The 15406-nt window shown below is 32.4% G+C and overlaps 8 protein-coding genes and 1 non-coding gene across 9 annotated transcripts; 4 read left to right on the top strand and 5 right to left on the bottom strand.

The window, feature by feature from the left end:
- Window positions 1–146: 146 nt before the first annotated feature.
- On the top strand, window positions 147–686 carry MAK3 (peptide alpha-N-acetyltransferase MAK3; the record flags this gene model as incomplete). Its single annotated transcript, XM_019182040.1, has 1 exon — window positions 147–686. One exon carries the CDS (start codon window positions 147–149, stop codon window positions 684–686), a length of 540 nt encoding a protein of 179 aa, XP_019038650.1.
- Window positions 687–835: 149 nt separating this feature from the next.
- On the bottom strand, window positions 836–1717 carry POL30 (proliferating cell nuclear antigen; the record flags this gene model as incomplete). The annotated part of the gene is made up of 2 exons (XM_019184182.1): window positions 1656–1717; window positions 836–1570 (listed from the first exon to the last, which is right to left on the bottom strand). The coding sequence occupies exons 1-2, from the start codon at window positions 1695–1697 to the stop codon at window positions 836–838; spliced, it is 777 nt and encodes a 258-aa protein (XP_019038649.1). The 5' UTR covers window positions 1698–1717.
- Window positions 1718–2037: 320 nt separating this feature from the next.
- Window positions 2038–3286, top strand: RXT2 (Rxt2p; the record flags this gene model as incomplete). Its single annotated transcript, XM_019185822.1, has 3 exons — window positions 2038–2081; window positions 2139–2176; window positions 2241–3286. The coding sequence occupies 3 exons, from the start codon at window positions 2038–2040 to the stop codon at window positions 3284–3286; spliced, it is 1128 nt and encodes a 375-aa protein (XP_019038648.1).
- Window positions 3287–3355: 69 nt separating this feature from the next.
- On the bottom strand, window positions 3356–5714 carry PBY1 (putative tubulin tyrosine ligase; the record flags this gene model as incomplete). Its single annotated transcript, XM_019185821.1, has 6 exons — window positions 3356–4542; window positions 4574–4575; window positions 4688–4747; window positions 4805–4913; window positions 4953–5646; window positions 5703–5714. 6 exons carry the CDS (start codon window positions 5712–5714, stop codon window positions 3356–3358), a joined length of 2064 nt encoding a protein of 687 aa, XP_019038647.1.
- Window positions 5715–6599: 885 nt separating this feature from the next.
- Window positions 6600–6695, top strand: WICANDRAFT_t88. Its single transcript has one exon. It is a non-coding gene; the product is annotated as a tRNA-Ser (tRNA).
- Window positions 6696–7014: 319 nt separating this feature from the next.
- YHM2 (Yhm2p) lies at window positions 7015–7941 on the top strand (the record flags this gene model as incomplete). The annotated part of the gene is made up of 1 exon (XM_019183642.1): window positions 7015–7941. One exon carries the CDS (start codon window positions 7015–7017, stop codon window positions 7939–7941), a length of 927 nt encoding a protein of 308 aa, XP_019038646.1.
- An 87-nt stretch (window positions 7942–8028) lies between these two features.
- SLY41 (Sly41p) lies at window positions 8029–9471 on the bottom strand (the record flags this gene model as incomplete). Its single annotated transcript, XM_019180314.1, has 2 exons — window positions 9186–9471; window positions 8029–9095 (listed from the first exon to the last, which is right to left on the bottom strand). The coding sequence occupies exons 1-2, from the start codon at window positions 9313–9315 to the stop codon at window positions 8029–8031; spliced, it is 1197 nt and encodes a 398-aa protein (XP_019038645.1). The 5' UTR covers window positions 9316–9471.
- A 1477-nt stretch (window positions 9472–10948) lies between these two features.
- On the bottom strand, window positions 10949–12829 carry SNU66 (U4/U6-U5 snRNP complex subunit SNU66; the record flags this gene model as incomplete). Its single annotated transcript, XM_019184981.1, has 1 exon — window positions 10949–12829. The coding sequence occupies one exon, from the start codon at window positions 12827–12829 to the stop codon at window positions 10949–10951; it is 1881 nt and encodes a 626-aa protein (XP_019038644.1).
- Window positions 12830–13050: 221 nt separating this feature from the next.
- Window positions 13051–15123, bottom strand: NOP58 (RNA-processing protein NOP58). Its single transcript, XM_019182770.1, has one exon. The coding sequence runs from the start codon at window positions 14787–14789 to the stop codon at window positions 13251–13253; it is 1539 nt and encodes a 512-aa protein (XP_019038643.1). The 5' UTR covers window positions 14790–15123; the 3' UTR covers window positions 13051–13250.
- Window positions 15124–15406: the final 283 nt, after the last annotated feature.

Raw genomic sequence — 15406 nt, 5'->3', positions numbered from 1 at the left:
ACAAACGGTTCTCACGCTATCTCTCAAAATCATCTGCAAAACGCATTCGCGAAGGGCTTTCACCTCCCAAAATTTTCCTGACCAGTAAAAGCCGTTGAACAAAAACAACCAGAAGGTTCAGTTAACTAGGAGCTAAGCTAACTACTATGAGCGATATCAAATACCATCAATTGAAACTAGGCCATGAAAAAGACTTTGAATCTATCAAAAAACTTATAAGCGACGATTTGTCAGAGCCTTATTCCATATATGTGTACAGATTCTTTTTAAACCAGTGGCCTCAATTATGCTATATTGCAAAAGACTCTTCAGATGAATTGATTGGTGCTGTTATCTCTAAATTAGAGCCACATAGAAATGTTAGATTAAGAGGTTACATTGGTATGTTGGCTGTTCAAAAAGATCATAGAGGTAAAGGAATAGCTAAGGAATTGGTGAAGAAAACAATAACGGAGATGATTGACCAAGGTGCTGATGAAGTGATGCTTGAAACAGAGGTTGTCAACATACCAGCCATCACTTTGTATGAAAACATGGGATTCATAAGGAGCAAAAGACTCTATAAATATTATTTGAACAAGCATGATGCGTTCAGACTTATATTACCAGTGACAAAGAAATCCACAACTAGATCTGCCTTTTTGGAGAAATTAGACCCATCTCAAATACAACAGAGTATATTATAACCTTAATGATATAAATGAATTCCGGAAATGTCTACACCATCTTGTAATTTTCACTCTTTTATATTAATTAAAACTCAAAATAAACACAAACAAATTATACATATGAAAACCCACGAATTGAACCAGAAAATATTAACAAAAATCTAAACTTATTCTTCTTCATCGAATTTTGGAGCCAAATAGAAACGTAAATAACCACTTGGTAATTTAAATTCAAATAATGCAGGGGTTTTATCAGCTAATTTGATAGTAATAGTTGAGGATAATGATGTACCTTTGATAACATCTAATAAATATTTCAAACCAAAAGTTAAGTTAACAGCTTTGTTCAACTCAACTTTAACGGAGTTTTCAGTTTTCTCTAAATCTGTGAATGGTTTCACGATAACACTACCTGAACCAATATCACCATTTGCAACATACTTAACAGTATCTTTGGTCACTAAAACAGTTAATGAATCAGACAATTGACTTAAATCTCTACAGATTTTTTGAAAATCAACAGCTGGTAAAGTGATAACTGAGTCATAATCCATGTCATCAATGTTTAAGAAATCTGATTCAATATCCATTAATTTTAATGAATATTCAGAAATTCTATCTTTGACAGTATCTTCAAAGACAACCAAAACACTATCTGGAGAATCTTCAGCAATCAAAGTCAATGAGTCAGAGTTATTACCACATTTTAAAACTTTTGCTAATGATGATAAATCAACACCTAATGTGATATTTCTATCACATCTATAAGTTTGGAAAGCATCTTCACCAACTAATAAAGAAACTAACAAGACACGTGAATCATCAACAGCTTGAACAGTGATACCATGTTCAGTACAGTTGAAGTTACATAATTGGACTGTGTCTTTAAAAGCATCAATAATCTTTCGAAATAGTTAGTGAAAAGTTCCAATGGCAAAACTAGTCTGAAATTATCAGAAATTTCATTCCGCAACTCTGAATACTTACTCTTTTAAATAGGATAGCTTCATCAAATTTGGCTTCAAGCATTGTGGACTGTTATGGTTTTTATGGATTGGGTTCTTTGTAAATACAGATTATGAGAACGTATAAGTAGAAGAAGTAGAAAAGTTTCGTTTTCGAGCTCGTTTTCTATTTTTCGTGTTTTCGAATTGAAACCGAAACCGCGTCTTGGAAAAAAAAACTGACGCGTATTATGTGCTCTTACCAAATTATCAGTATCATGTGACTCATCACGTGCAAGCCATTTTTTTTTTCTGTTCGCGAATTCTTTATTTTTGTGGTTTTGATTTCGAATTTGTATTTAAACCTGCTTTTGTGCTACAACATCTCATCTTTGTGGCTTGAAGTACAAACGGTAAATTGAAAAATGTCCACAGAAGTGACAGAGCAAGAGCTCATCAGATATATAAGGTAGGTATCCCCTGGTTTCTTCTCAAACTTGAACAACCACTAACAGCTTTGAAATAGTGAATTCAGTGATAAGGTTAAACAACTCAAAGGTGATTGTAAGTATAATAACTTTTACTTTAGCAACATGCCTCGGGAAAAATTATACTAACATTGTACCAGATGTTGAAGAAGAGGGAAAAATCAATGGAGAATCTACAAATAGGGGAAACAAGTTGAAATTTGGTTCAGCAAAAGTTCATCGAGATAGAATCAATGGATACAACAATGATAATGATCCATTAGAAGTTATTCATTATAATCGTTCAAAGAGATCAGTTGTCAAGAAGAGAAGAATAGATACATACAACTACAACTATAACCCAGATGCATCTTCAACCTTGAGTGGAACTAACATTGATGTTTACGAAGGTCAGGGTGAACAAGACGAGGATGACCCTTATGCACAAATTGACATTGAAAAGATATTATCACCAATAACACACCCTTCTGATGTCGTCACTCGTCCTTCAATTGCACGAACTTATAGATCCAATGTCATGAAGCATCTAGCTCAACAAGCTATAGAGACCATTGAAAAGGAACAAAATACTGTTATTCAACTATCTAAACTATTTGATATACTCCTCGGTGAAGATTCAAACCAGTTGTTGGAGAATGAATTACATCTACCTGAATATGATCATAACTTGGTGGATAAAAGATTGGATAAAACTAGTCATAATGGTAAAGATCATCAAGATGAATCTTCTAACACAACAACAGATTTCGATAAAAGAGTTACAAGAAGACAATCAACACAAGAGGTTGATCCATTTTTTGCATTACCAACTATGAAGATTGATACCAATTTTGGTTTGAGTCCAGAAGTTGCAGATGAAGCTAGACAATTGTCTCAAATCTCATTACAAAGGAGTGAAGAGTTTATTAGAAACTTGACAAGTTTAAGAAATGGATTAGCAAGAGCACAAACTTTGAAAGAAAAGTTGTATCAATGGGGTAAAGAAATTAATGGTGATCCAGATGAAAGTGATATTTATCAAGCTGAAAAGGAAGCTGCTGCTAAGGCTGCTGCAGAAGCTGGTACAGCTAATCAATCTGGTGCATCAGGCTCAAATACGAATAATGCTGGCTCTGGTGCCTCAAGTGTTGCTGGTACAGCTACGCCAGAAGTTAGAAATAGTAATGGTAGAGGTAGAAGGGTATGAATTTTATTTAATAATACATGATTTCGTTTTTTAATCCACGAGTCTCTATTTTAATTGGTTGACATAAAATCACCAATTCCCATTTGTATTTTCTTCGAATGCTTTAATTAGTAATTGATTGGATTCTTTAGTTTTGGAGCCGTCAAAGAATGGTTTAACACACGTTTGGATAACTGAATCGAATAAATCATAAATCAATGGTTTCAAATCGTCACCTGTTTGTTTGAAATCTGGATATGAGTTGATTTCTAATAACGTGACATTCAATTCAGAATCAACAATGAAATCCAATCCAAATATCTCAAATGCATTATTTAAAGGTTGAAAATTCATTTTATCAACATTAACAGCAGCTTTGAAAACTTCACCAACTGTTTCCACCAACTGCTTGAAAATATGTTCTTTTTCAGCTTTGGTCAATCCAACAAGCTCCCAAAATTCCACAACACTATTATTTTCCAATGCTTTTTCACCTTGTAAACAAGTATTTGTTAAATGTCCATATAATTCAATTTCACCTTGATCATTTTCTTGTGGTTTTGAATAAGTTGATAAGGCAAATAAAGTCAACATTTTCTTATAAACGAAAACTTCAATAGAACCATTAGAAACAACATAAGTTCTTATGTGAAATTTCTTATTTTGGTAAGCAGGTAATAATAATGGATCATCAAGATATTCTTGAACAACAAAATGACGTAGTTGAGATGTAATGACACCATGATTTTCTTCTTGAGCAATTTCACCTTCTTCATCAGTTTCATCTTCTTCAAAAGAATCAAAAATTGCTTGTAATTGTTCAACTGTTTGGAAGATACGAATACCTTGACCACGATCACTCATACTTGGTTTTAATATCCATGTTTTATCACCATTTTCAATCTCGGTTCTTAATTCATATGCTTCATCTAATGAATCCTCTAAAAATTCAGCATAATCAACTTCTAAATTGAATGTATCTGGGAATGCTTTTTTCAAAATTGAATCAGGATTCTTCACAACGTATGAATGGATAGTATGAGCTAAATAATGTTTTCTAATCAATGCCTTTCTATAAATGTATGAATTGATGAAATAACTATCTTCATCATGAATTTTATCAAAATCTAATTCTTCATATTCACCACATTGGAAAACTTTACCAGAATGATCATTATTATCCACTATTCTTATATTTGGTAAATGCTTTGATACGGCTTGAACTAATGCTGGATAAATGTATGAATTTTTATCAATTGAAATATTTGCAAATCCAACTTGAGTAGTATTAACACCAACAACGTCAACCTCTGAATTTAGAGAACTAATTTTTTTCGAAAAGTTAGGTTACAAACACACTCATTAAAAGTAAATTCCTAATCTGATATATGTATATCGTATTATAATTAAATATTGACTTACTTTAGATTAATCTCACCAGTGAGAGGAACATCTTTGAAAATGGCTTTTAATGGAGTGACACTAGATGAAAAGTTAGTTTAAAAAAGTTTTTCTGAAAAAAAAAGCAATAATACATACCTTATACCACCATTTAATAAAATAACACCATCATTAACTTCACCTTTTGCTTCAGAAGCAACTACTGATTCATGAACAGTATGGAAATTTGGACTCCAAGAGAATTGAACTTTATTTGAAGCAGTTGTATCCACGATATCAGCTTCACTTTGGTTTGATGGGGGTTGTTGTTCTTCTTTACTAAAGATTGAACCCCATTGGTTAGGTAAAATTGGAACATATTGGATCTTTGTTTCACCCAATTTCAATGATTTGATTAATGGAATATTAATTGAATATAAATCAGCATCTTTTGACCAATTTTCATAAAGATGTTTAATCAATTCAACACTTATCTTTGCAGCTTCGGCTGTAATTATTGGGTCTGTAGTACGACTTTCAAAAGCATAACTGATACCAATAGATTTGACACCAGTTAGAGCAGCTTCCATTGCAGCACCAACAGTACCTGAAGAAGTTATATATAAAGCAGTTGAATTTCTACCAAAATTTGGACCAGAGATGACTAAATCCACTGGACCTTTTTCCTGGTATAAATGATGAATACCAATATCTGCACAAGAAGCTGGAGTACCATCTAATAATGCCCATTCTTTTGAATTTTTAGTTAATTCTTTATTTGGGGTTGGGAAGGGACCTTGATAAATATTACCTTCATTAGTTGGATAAATAAAGGAAGCTGTTAAATCTTTACCTGCAAAATGGGCTTTACCAATCCATGATCTCTGGGTATTTGGTAAAACAATGGAAAGGTCCCAGTCAGTGTATTTTTCAATAGCATCAACCAAATATTTAACATATGGAGATGTTTGGTCGTTTAAAGGACCATCATCATTTGTTAGCTAAAAGGAGAGTGTTAGTTGGTAAATTGTGAGGTACAGTTCAATATTTCACTTACTAAGACGTGCATCTTTTAATTCCAAGGTGGTTTTTATTAGGAGTTATGAGTTTGATCAACTTGTGGGATGTTCTTCTACACAGTTTTAATTTGAAGTACTTTTTTTACCAGAGAAAATTTAAAAAAAAACACAAGTACCACAGTTTTTTTCAAAACGAAGCACAACTTTTTTTGAATGGTTTTTGCTTTTAAAATCTAGCTAAAGCTGGCTGGATTTTCAATTTGTTCACTACGGGCAATTCAGTGGGAGGATTGGAGAATCTCTCACGCTTAATTTGGTGCTTTTTTTGGTAGTTTTTTGGTCTGATTTGAGCTTGGGATTGTTGCATAATTGTATTAATGATGTTTTGGTAAAGATATTAGATATTAGCCATTGCTACAACATATCAGAGTTACAAATTCGGTGTAACTTATAGATAAATGCTGATATATGATCTGACTGACCGTTTATTGAGAGTATAACCATGTAAAGTCTGGTGTTGAGGGTTTCAAATTAGGATCATTATTGTTATATTCAACAGTTTATTGCTTCTGTTACATAGCCATAAATTGAAATTCTTTTTGACGGCTTTTCTTATTTCATCCATAAGCCGTCAGCTTAACAATGTTGGTGTTAATTGAGTCAATGTTAAAGTAAGAATCATCTCATCAGATTCAATATCACTGAGTTTAAATCAGTATTTCTGATGAAGCATGATCATTAAAAAACACAAAACTTGATCTTGAGAATCTTCATCACACAAATATTCAATTCAACATACCTCATCCCAAGAAATATCAACCAATTAACCACAATTTGAATCAAATACTTTATGATTATATAAATGTGTCCCCAACCGAGTTACCCGGCCGGTGAGGGTGGTCGCGTCAATGTGTAAAAATTAAAAATTTTGAACAGGCACTTTGGCCGAGTGGTTAAGGCGAAAGACTTGAATTAAAAAACAAGGTATCTTTTGGGATTTTCCCGCGCAGGTTCGAGTCCTGCAGGTGTCGATATTATTTTTTGCTAATTTTTGCAACCCCGGGCCCTCTAATTTTAACTGTAGTTGGTGCCTATGTTGTTATTTTTTATCGTATCCGATTTATCTTTATTTTTCTCCACTTTCCAGTGTTTTTATTTGAATTTTACATGGTACAAAATTTCCAACCGATTTCGCCCTGGAGTAAATTTCTTTCGCGTATCGGTGAAGTTGAAAAAAAAAAAAAAAAACCTTGATCAACACCTTGGAGTCATATAAAAAAACAAGATTCACTTGAACACCTTTTAAATATAACCATCAATTCAATTGACTCAAAGAGAATATATCCAACAATGGCCCCAAATCAAGAATTAAAGAAGAAACCAGTTTCATTCTCCAACATCCTTTTAGGAGCAGGATTAAATCTTGCTGAAGTGACCACATTAGGACAACCATTAGAAGTTATCAAAACCACAATGGCAGCTAATAGATCGTTATCAATTTTACAAAGTGCGAAATTGGTATGGTCTCGTGGTGGTGTCTTGGGGTTTTATCAAGGTTTAATACCATGGGCATGGATTGAAGCTTCGACAAAAGGTGCAGTTTTATTATTTGTTAGTGCAGAAGCTGAATATCAATTCAAGAAAATTGGTGCATCAAATTTCGGATCAGGTATTGGTGGTGGTATCATTGGTGGGTTAGCTCAAGCTTATTTGACTATGGGGTTCTGTACATGTATGAAGACTGTGGAAATTACAAGATCTAAACAAGCTGCAGTTGGTGGAGTTGCTCAACAAACTTCATTTCAAGTTTTCAAAGAGATTTATGCTAAGGAAGGGTTAAGAGGTATTAATAAAGGTGTTAATGCAGTTGCTATTAGACAATGTACTAATTGGGGTTCAAGATTTGGGTTAAGTAGATTAGCTGAAGATGTTATTAAGAATTTAACAGGTAAGAATAAGGATGAAAAATTGGGAGGATTAGAAAAAATTTTAGCAAGTGCCATTGGTGGTGGGTTAAGTGCATGGAATCAACCAATTGAAGTTATTAGAGTGGAAATGCAAAGTAAAACAAATGATCCAAATAGACCAAAGAATTTAAGTGTTGCAGGAGCTTTTAAATATATTTATCAAAATAATGGTATTAAAGGTTTATATAGAGGTGTTGCCCCAAGAATTGGATTAGGTATTTGGCAAACTATTTTCATGGTTGGGTTTGGTGATATGGCTAGAGAATTAGTTGGTAAATTAACTGGTGAAACACCAGTTGCAAAGCATTAGATTGATACAATTAAAACTTTGAAGAAGCATTACAAATTTGATCAGGAATCAAGTACATAATATTATAATAAACTAAAAAACTTTTTCTCATTTTTTCTTTTGTATCCCCCATCTATCATAAGAGTATAATCCAACAAGGGTTAATAAAAGACCCATACCTTGAAATTTATTAACACTTTGACCTTCCCAAACAATAGCCATTGCAATCACGACAATTCTTTTCAAGATATTTGCAATTGAATAATTAACAGGTGAGATCAAACCTAATAAATGGAATGCCAACATTGCTTGACAAAAATGACTTGAACCATGAAGGAATAATTTAAACATTATTGAAGGATTCAATTCAAATAAAGTGAATATTGGGTTTGAATATTCTGAAATTAAATAAATTGGTAATGTTAAGATGAAGCCAATAATTGAACAATATAACAAGATTGTAATTTTATCAATTTTGGCATCATCCTCTTGTGGTTTGCCCTCTTGTTGTTTATTTATTGTTGGTAATGATTTTGGAGTTATTGTTAAAATGTTTTTAGCAAAAATGTTTTGAGAAACAAATATAATCATTGAAATGAATGCATATGTTAGGCCTTTATTGAAATCAACATTTGATTTTGATGATTTATTTGAAAAACATGTCAATATAACACCAGTGATTAAAGGTAGCAATGTGAAATATGTAACAATTGGATAATTAACATTGAATAATGCCCTATAGACAAACACTGTAGTTAATGGACTTAGAGCTTTAACAGAATGGACTAAACTAACAGGAATGATATGAGTAGCTTTATGAGATGTGATGTGACCAATGAATTGGAAAATACCCATTGCAAATGTTGTCTTGATGATTTTTTCAGTTGGTTGAATTAAATTCCAAGTTGAATGTTGTAATTTGAATTGATCTTTTGTTGGGAATGTCCCCAGGGGGAATTTATCAATTATTGATCTATTATTATTTATAATGAATAAAGTTGAAATGCAAAAGACTGTGCTTATCAAGAATTGTAATTCAGTAAAAGTTGTTGGATGTGGAAATTCTCGTAGTATATCTTTTGCAATATTTGAAGAGATTGCACTGAAAGTATACCATATTGAACAATAAATGATGATTTTCAAATCTATTGGTGGTAAAACAGCTTGGAATTTGTCTTTAATTTTTTGAGAAGTTGATCTTACTGTAAAATATTTATCATAATCTTGTTGAGTTAAATCTAAAGAAGATTTTGAAGGTTTGAAACGTGGCTTTGAAGGAGTGGGTAGTAAGTTTCTCAAGTTTGGGAATGAGCCTTTGAGTCTGTTGGACAGAGTTGCTTGTTCAAAAGAAGCTGTTTGGTTTGAGTTGGGAGTGTTTATTTGCACGGTGATCATGGTGTTGAGCAGTGTATAATAGTATTAATGGGATATGAGTTCAAGAGATAGATCAAGAGCAGTGTGGAATGTATGGAATGTGATATAGTATGAGCTGAGTGTTGTTCAAGCGAGTGACAGATGATGGTAGTAGCAGCAATAGTATAGTAACAATCCCTTTAAAAGTAGAAACTGGTGCAAATATAAAGAATTTGATGATATTTTTATTCTTTTGTTTTCATTTCAATTTAAAATTTTGTGCTGGCTCAGGCGAAAAAAGAAAAGCTGGAAAAGCGGTAGGGCCAGGGAGAGTGTATTATGTAATACACTGATTAATTGGATTTGAATGGGTTTGGAAGGGAAAAGGGAGTGTATAAAGGTGGTTATAATGGATTATTGTATGGATATTCATTCTATTATATACCTGGTTAATTCATGTGTGGTTGTTGCTGTTGTTCCTGTGCTAATCCATCGCATATCGCTTATTTCCTAATACAGTCGAGGAATATCTCAATGAAACGGTCTGGCTAGAGATTTACATGGAAAGATTGATCTAGTATCATAAGAATTAATAGAGAATAGAGTATACTAGTAACTCTACCAAGGCCATCTCCAGGTTATGATGCCTCCTTCTGCCTCAAATGTTGGGCTCTGTAACGTTAATTTGAGTTCTAGCTTACGGCCCATGGTGTGACGCGTAAGAAGTGGTTATATAAGAAATACACGAGTTTGTAGCGAAAATAGAAAACGTGTAACAATAAACGGCTTACAGATCAAGGAGTCCTAAGAGACAAGAGACCTAAAGGGGTCAAGAGTACTGTTTCAATAAATAAATAAACTGATTTCATAAATAATTAAATCAACATCTCTTTAACTAGTGGACCCTGGTGTTCTAATTACACTTTACACTTTATCTTCAACATGTACCACTCGGTGAACAACAAAGCTTAATATCGAACCATCCCAGAGTCCACGCTCCAGAGTCACCAATATCCAATCAGCTCACCAAACAGCAAACAACTTGTAGCTCAACTTTCACTTCTGGAACCTCTGTCTCTTTATCTTCTTTGTAAGTTGTAACTGTTTGATCGACAATCTTTCAAATCTCACAGATGCTTCTTTGATCATCAAAGCAAGGTACACCTCAAAAACTGTGTTTGATACACTTTGTTTGAGTGGTGAGAGTATCAGACAGTGAGAGATTCATTCAAAGTAATCCCTGTAACTTGTGTACGTTGATTACTGGCAATAGAAGCTCATATTTAAGCTCATATCAAGAATACTATGACTGTATATTACTGATAAAAAGATTGACGAGTGTAGTTACAGATACGGAATCTGCCAAACTAGTTATATTCACCAACTTATCAGCTCAAGATATCAGTTCTTGACATATCTGTTGATCATTTCAATCACTATGTTACTCATTCAGTTCAGCTTATGCACTTCATTAAAATGTGTTGAAACTGATATGAAATTTTGATAATGATGATCAGCTTGAAATTTGACATATAATTTGTTGCACAACGTCATCACAACGGTGGTATATATACTCACAATCATTCTATTCGTGAACTACATAGTATATTTTCAATCAGGTCTAATGAAAGCAAAATGGAATATTCCTATTATTAATTGTAAACTAAAGTCCTCATTATTGAAGTCTGACACCAACTTTATCCTGACTTGCACTAGAATCTTGATCCCCTTTATTATCATTACTCAACCCACCTAATAAAGAATTCTCTTTATACTGTTGTTTTCTTTCCTCTTCAACTTTTTTCAATTTTTTAGCAATTTTACTCTTATTAGGACCTTTACCATGAAATTGATGTGAAAGATGTTTATAAGCCTCTTTTGTATTCATTTCACGACCATATTCATCAATATATCTAAGTTTAACTTGAGGTTTATAATTTTCAAGTTTTGATGCAACCTCTTCACTATTTTGAAGATCTTTGAATTGTTGTAATTCTGATTCTAATACTTCTTCTCTTTCCTTTTTAGATAATTTTTTAAATGATGAATCTTCACGTAAATTTTCTTCATAAATTCTTTTTTCAATTTCTGTCTTTAATTTTTCTAAATCTAATTTTTTCTTCAATTCTTTAGCTTTCCTATCTGATTCAATTTGATCTGAAGTCTTTTCTTGAACAATATTCTTAGATTTAAGGAATCCTAATAATGAACCTATTCCACCATTGAAATTCACATCTTGTGCATCTTCTTCATCTTCTACTGTTTCATTATCAAGTGGTTCCGATGGTTCAACATCCATTTTATCTTCATTAGTATCTTGAATAGGTTCAGCATCTTGGACTATTTCTTCATCTTTAGGTTCTTCCTCATCGTTTCTAGCCCTGATCGAACTTAAAAACTCTGTATTTTCATCAATAACAATCCCTTGTTCCACTTTATCAACATTCATTCCATTCTCTTTATCTTCATTAATCTCTTTGGCAATATCTTCAGGTTTCAAATACTTTCTTTTTCTATGATTTTTTAATCTTTTCAATGCTAAAGCATTCTGTAATTCAAAATCATCCTGAATTGATGAATCTTCATCTTTTAATTCAACAGATTCTAGGGCAACAACATCACCTTCTTCATCTTTACGTTCCTCTTTCTTTCTACCATTACTAGATTTCTTTTTAAGTTTTTTCATCTTTATTGGTTTGGCTTTAGCATAATCAGAATTACCCATAATTTCATCCTCGTCACCATCGTCATCATCATCAAGACTAAATTCCATTCTTCTTTTACCTTTCTTCTCCACAGCTTCAACTTCTTTTGATTTGTCAACCTTGATAGTCTCACCATTCAGTATGAAAGATTCACCATTCTCCCCATTCAACTCCTCATTATAACGTTCTAATAATGTCTTTTCTTCACTCTCCAACCCATTAAATTTCTTGTATTTATTAGTCCTTAGCTTTTCAGCCATTTGTTTTTCAAGTTTTTGTTTCTTTACAAGTAAATCACTCTCCAACTCATCTTCATCATCATGAATGGAACGATCTTTCAAAGTTAAAATCACATCCTCTTGTTGTAATTGATTTATATCATCAATACTATGACCAACTTTAACACCACTCATACCACCATCTTCGTCAACTCTAGCCCTTTTCACCTTTTTAACTTTCTTCACTTCAGAAGGTTTCTTTATCCTACTTAGCCAGTCATCGCCATCATCATCTTGATCATTGTCATCTAGTAAACTTTTAGAAATATTGATTTTTTTCCTCTTTGCAGCTCTTGATTTAGCAATTTCCAAATTTTTCTTTATCTTTTCTTCCTTTTCACGATTCCGTATCTCTTGTTGATATTCTTCTGATGATTTTTCATTTGGATTTGAAGTATTATCTTTAGTTATTGGTTTTAAACCTAGTGATACTCTTAACTTGTTTGTATCATCTAGTGATATTTCATCATTTTTTGGAGCTTGTTTTGTTTCATTTGGTAAAGGTATAGGTTTCAATCCTAGTGAAACACGAATTCTATTTGTTTCTTCTATTGAAATGGATTCTTCAGACATAATCAATGATCTTTGTTTGCCAATATAAAACAAAGTAACAACTAGAATATTTGTTTATACTAATTTTTTATATGGCAGATTTTTTCTGAATAATTCGCGAACCATTAACATCTACAAAATCTTGAAATTTTTCACATATAAATTCAAAAACTGATTGGATTAAAACTTTTATATATAATGCAATGCTGAGAAAAATAAAATGGATAAAAGCTAAAAACCACAACCAGTCTCTTGAGATGGATATAGTTATAGTAATATTATATATAAAAATTAAAATCAAAATAAAACTCTAATTTACACTTTCTTTTGCCAAAAATATTATCAAAAGAAGAACAACATGAAACCAATATATAGAAAAAAAAGAACACTCATTAAAGAAATACCGAAAATAACCCTTAAAATTAAATCACTGATTAGTTATTCATTTTTTGGATTTTTTTTCCTTTTTATCTTTCTTATCTTTTTTATCCTTCTTTTCCTTTTTAGATTTCTTTTCCTTCTTTGGAGAAGCTTCAGCATCTGAATCTTCTTCTCTCTTACGTTTTTTATCTTTCTTTTCTTTCTTTTCCTTCTTCTTTTTGTCCTTCTTTTCTTTCTTTTCTTCTTCTTCTTCTTCATCACTTTCATCATCAGAATCAGCTGCAACTGGAGCAGCTTCAACAGCATCAGCATCAGCATTATAAGCACGAGCTTCTGAAATTTCAACCTTCTTGTTATCACGAGAAATCTTTGAAGTTGTACGTAAGTCTCTACCTTCTAAAGCAGATAAACGTGATTCAACTTTAGCTCTAACATCAAGACCAATTTCACCAGAATCATCTCTTTCTTCAGATAAGGCATCATAACGTAAGGCAACAGCAGCTTTAGCAGCTAAAACTCTAGCAATTTTACCTTTGTTACGACCTGAAGCTTGACCAACTAATGAAGCATGGAATAATAAACCATATTTTGGTGTATCATGTTTAGTTTTCAAAGCTCTAAATAAAGCTTTTTCAGCACCCAAGATTTGAATAGTAGAGGCTGGGGCTTTAGCTAATGAAACTAAAGAACCTGAATGAGCAATTAATCTAGCACCAACTAATTCACCAACTAAAGCAGTTAAATTTGGTGCAATAGCTTTCATTCTTGATGATAAGTAAGCAGATAATTTTTCTCTATAAGTAGCAAATTCAACAATTTGTTCAGCTAAAGCTTTAATGTTTAATAAATCAATATCAGTAATTTCAGTACCCATTGAAACTTCAGCAGCAGTTTTAACTCTTTCTTCAGCATCTTCTGGTAAAATTTCACTTAAATCAGTTTCTTGAGCATTTGATCTAACACCCATTGTTAAGATAATTCTAGCATAAGCAACAGAATCAGTAATGATTTTTGCTAATTCAGGGAAATGCCATCCATACCATTCTTTACATCTCATGGCATAAGTGTTTAATTCTTTATCTAAATCATCTAATAATGCAATGGCTTGAATGATCATGGTATCAACTTTATCAGCAGAAAATTTTAATTTATGACGACCAATAGAATGTGCTAAACCTAAAGACATTTTAGATAAATCTGAATCAGTCAAACCTGGTAATAAATCTGGTAAATATTCTCTAACAGCTCTGTATAAATCTAATGTAACAGCATCTGAAACAACATTGAAGTTTAATCCCAATTTATTGATAGAGTTGGCTAATTTGGTATCAGAAACAACTAAAGTAGCTTTTTTATCAGCTTTAGCATCATCTAACAATTTTTGTAATTGAGATGAAACTTTACCTTCAATAACAGAGTTAATTTCTTCCAATGCATTAGCAGCTGAATTGAATTTTGAAAAAGCAGAGATTTTAAATTGGTTTAAAACTTTTTCTGATGAATTTAAATCAGTTATTAAACTTGATGATTTATAAATTTTTTTATCAGAGGCTTTCAACAAAGCATAACCAGCAGCAGTTTCTGTTAAAACGAAAGCCATCTTTGGTGTGTGTATATATGAAGAGAAGCAAATATAGACAGAAGAACTTCAAAAGGCTTTAATTTGGCTTTGCTTGAAGGTTGTGTGAAAAGGGCTTCTCAAGTCTTCATTTTCATCATATTGAAATTTTTTTTTCCTTCTCTATAAAAATTTTTAAACTGCAAAAAAAAAATGAAAACGACAAAGTTCGCGAAGTACCAGATACGGTAATTCATATCGCTAATTGCAATGGTAACTTCCTTTTCAGGTAAACCCATGTGATTTCGCGCTTCAAGCTCATCATCATTACTTTTTTGGGTGCTTTTGCACAAATGTCTTACCAAAGATAGAGATATTTCTTGTTTTTCGCCGAATTTTGCCATTCCAAAAGTTTTGCAAGGACCTAAAAATTGTTGATAAACGCGGTTTCATCACTTTAATTGTACCCAGTTGAACAATTGCAGAAGCACAAATCACAGTTCAAATCATTATAGAATGGCTTCATCCACTGCGATACCGAGCAAAGACACAGTCACCAATTTAAAAGCACCAAGATCATTGAAAAATCAAGGAAATATAACGGTTAATGAAATAGATGATAACACAACAACAACAACAAGTTCAGAGAATAATACTAC

The sequence above is a fragment of the Wickerhamomyces anomalus genome (genome assembly GCF_001661255.1).
Source record: "Wickerhamomyces anomalus NRRL Y-366-8 unplaced genomic scaffold WICANscaffold_4, whole genome shotgun sequence".
Classification (NCBI taxonomy): domain Eukaryota; kingdom Fungi; phylum Ascomycota; class Saccharomycetes; order Phaffomycetales; family Wickerhamomycetaceae; genus Hansenula; species Hansenula anomala.
This window is presented reverse-complemented; position numbering and strand designations above follow the sequence as displayed.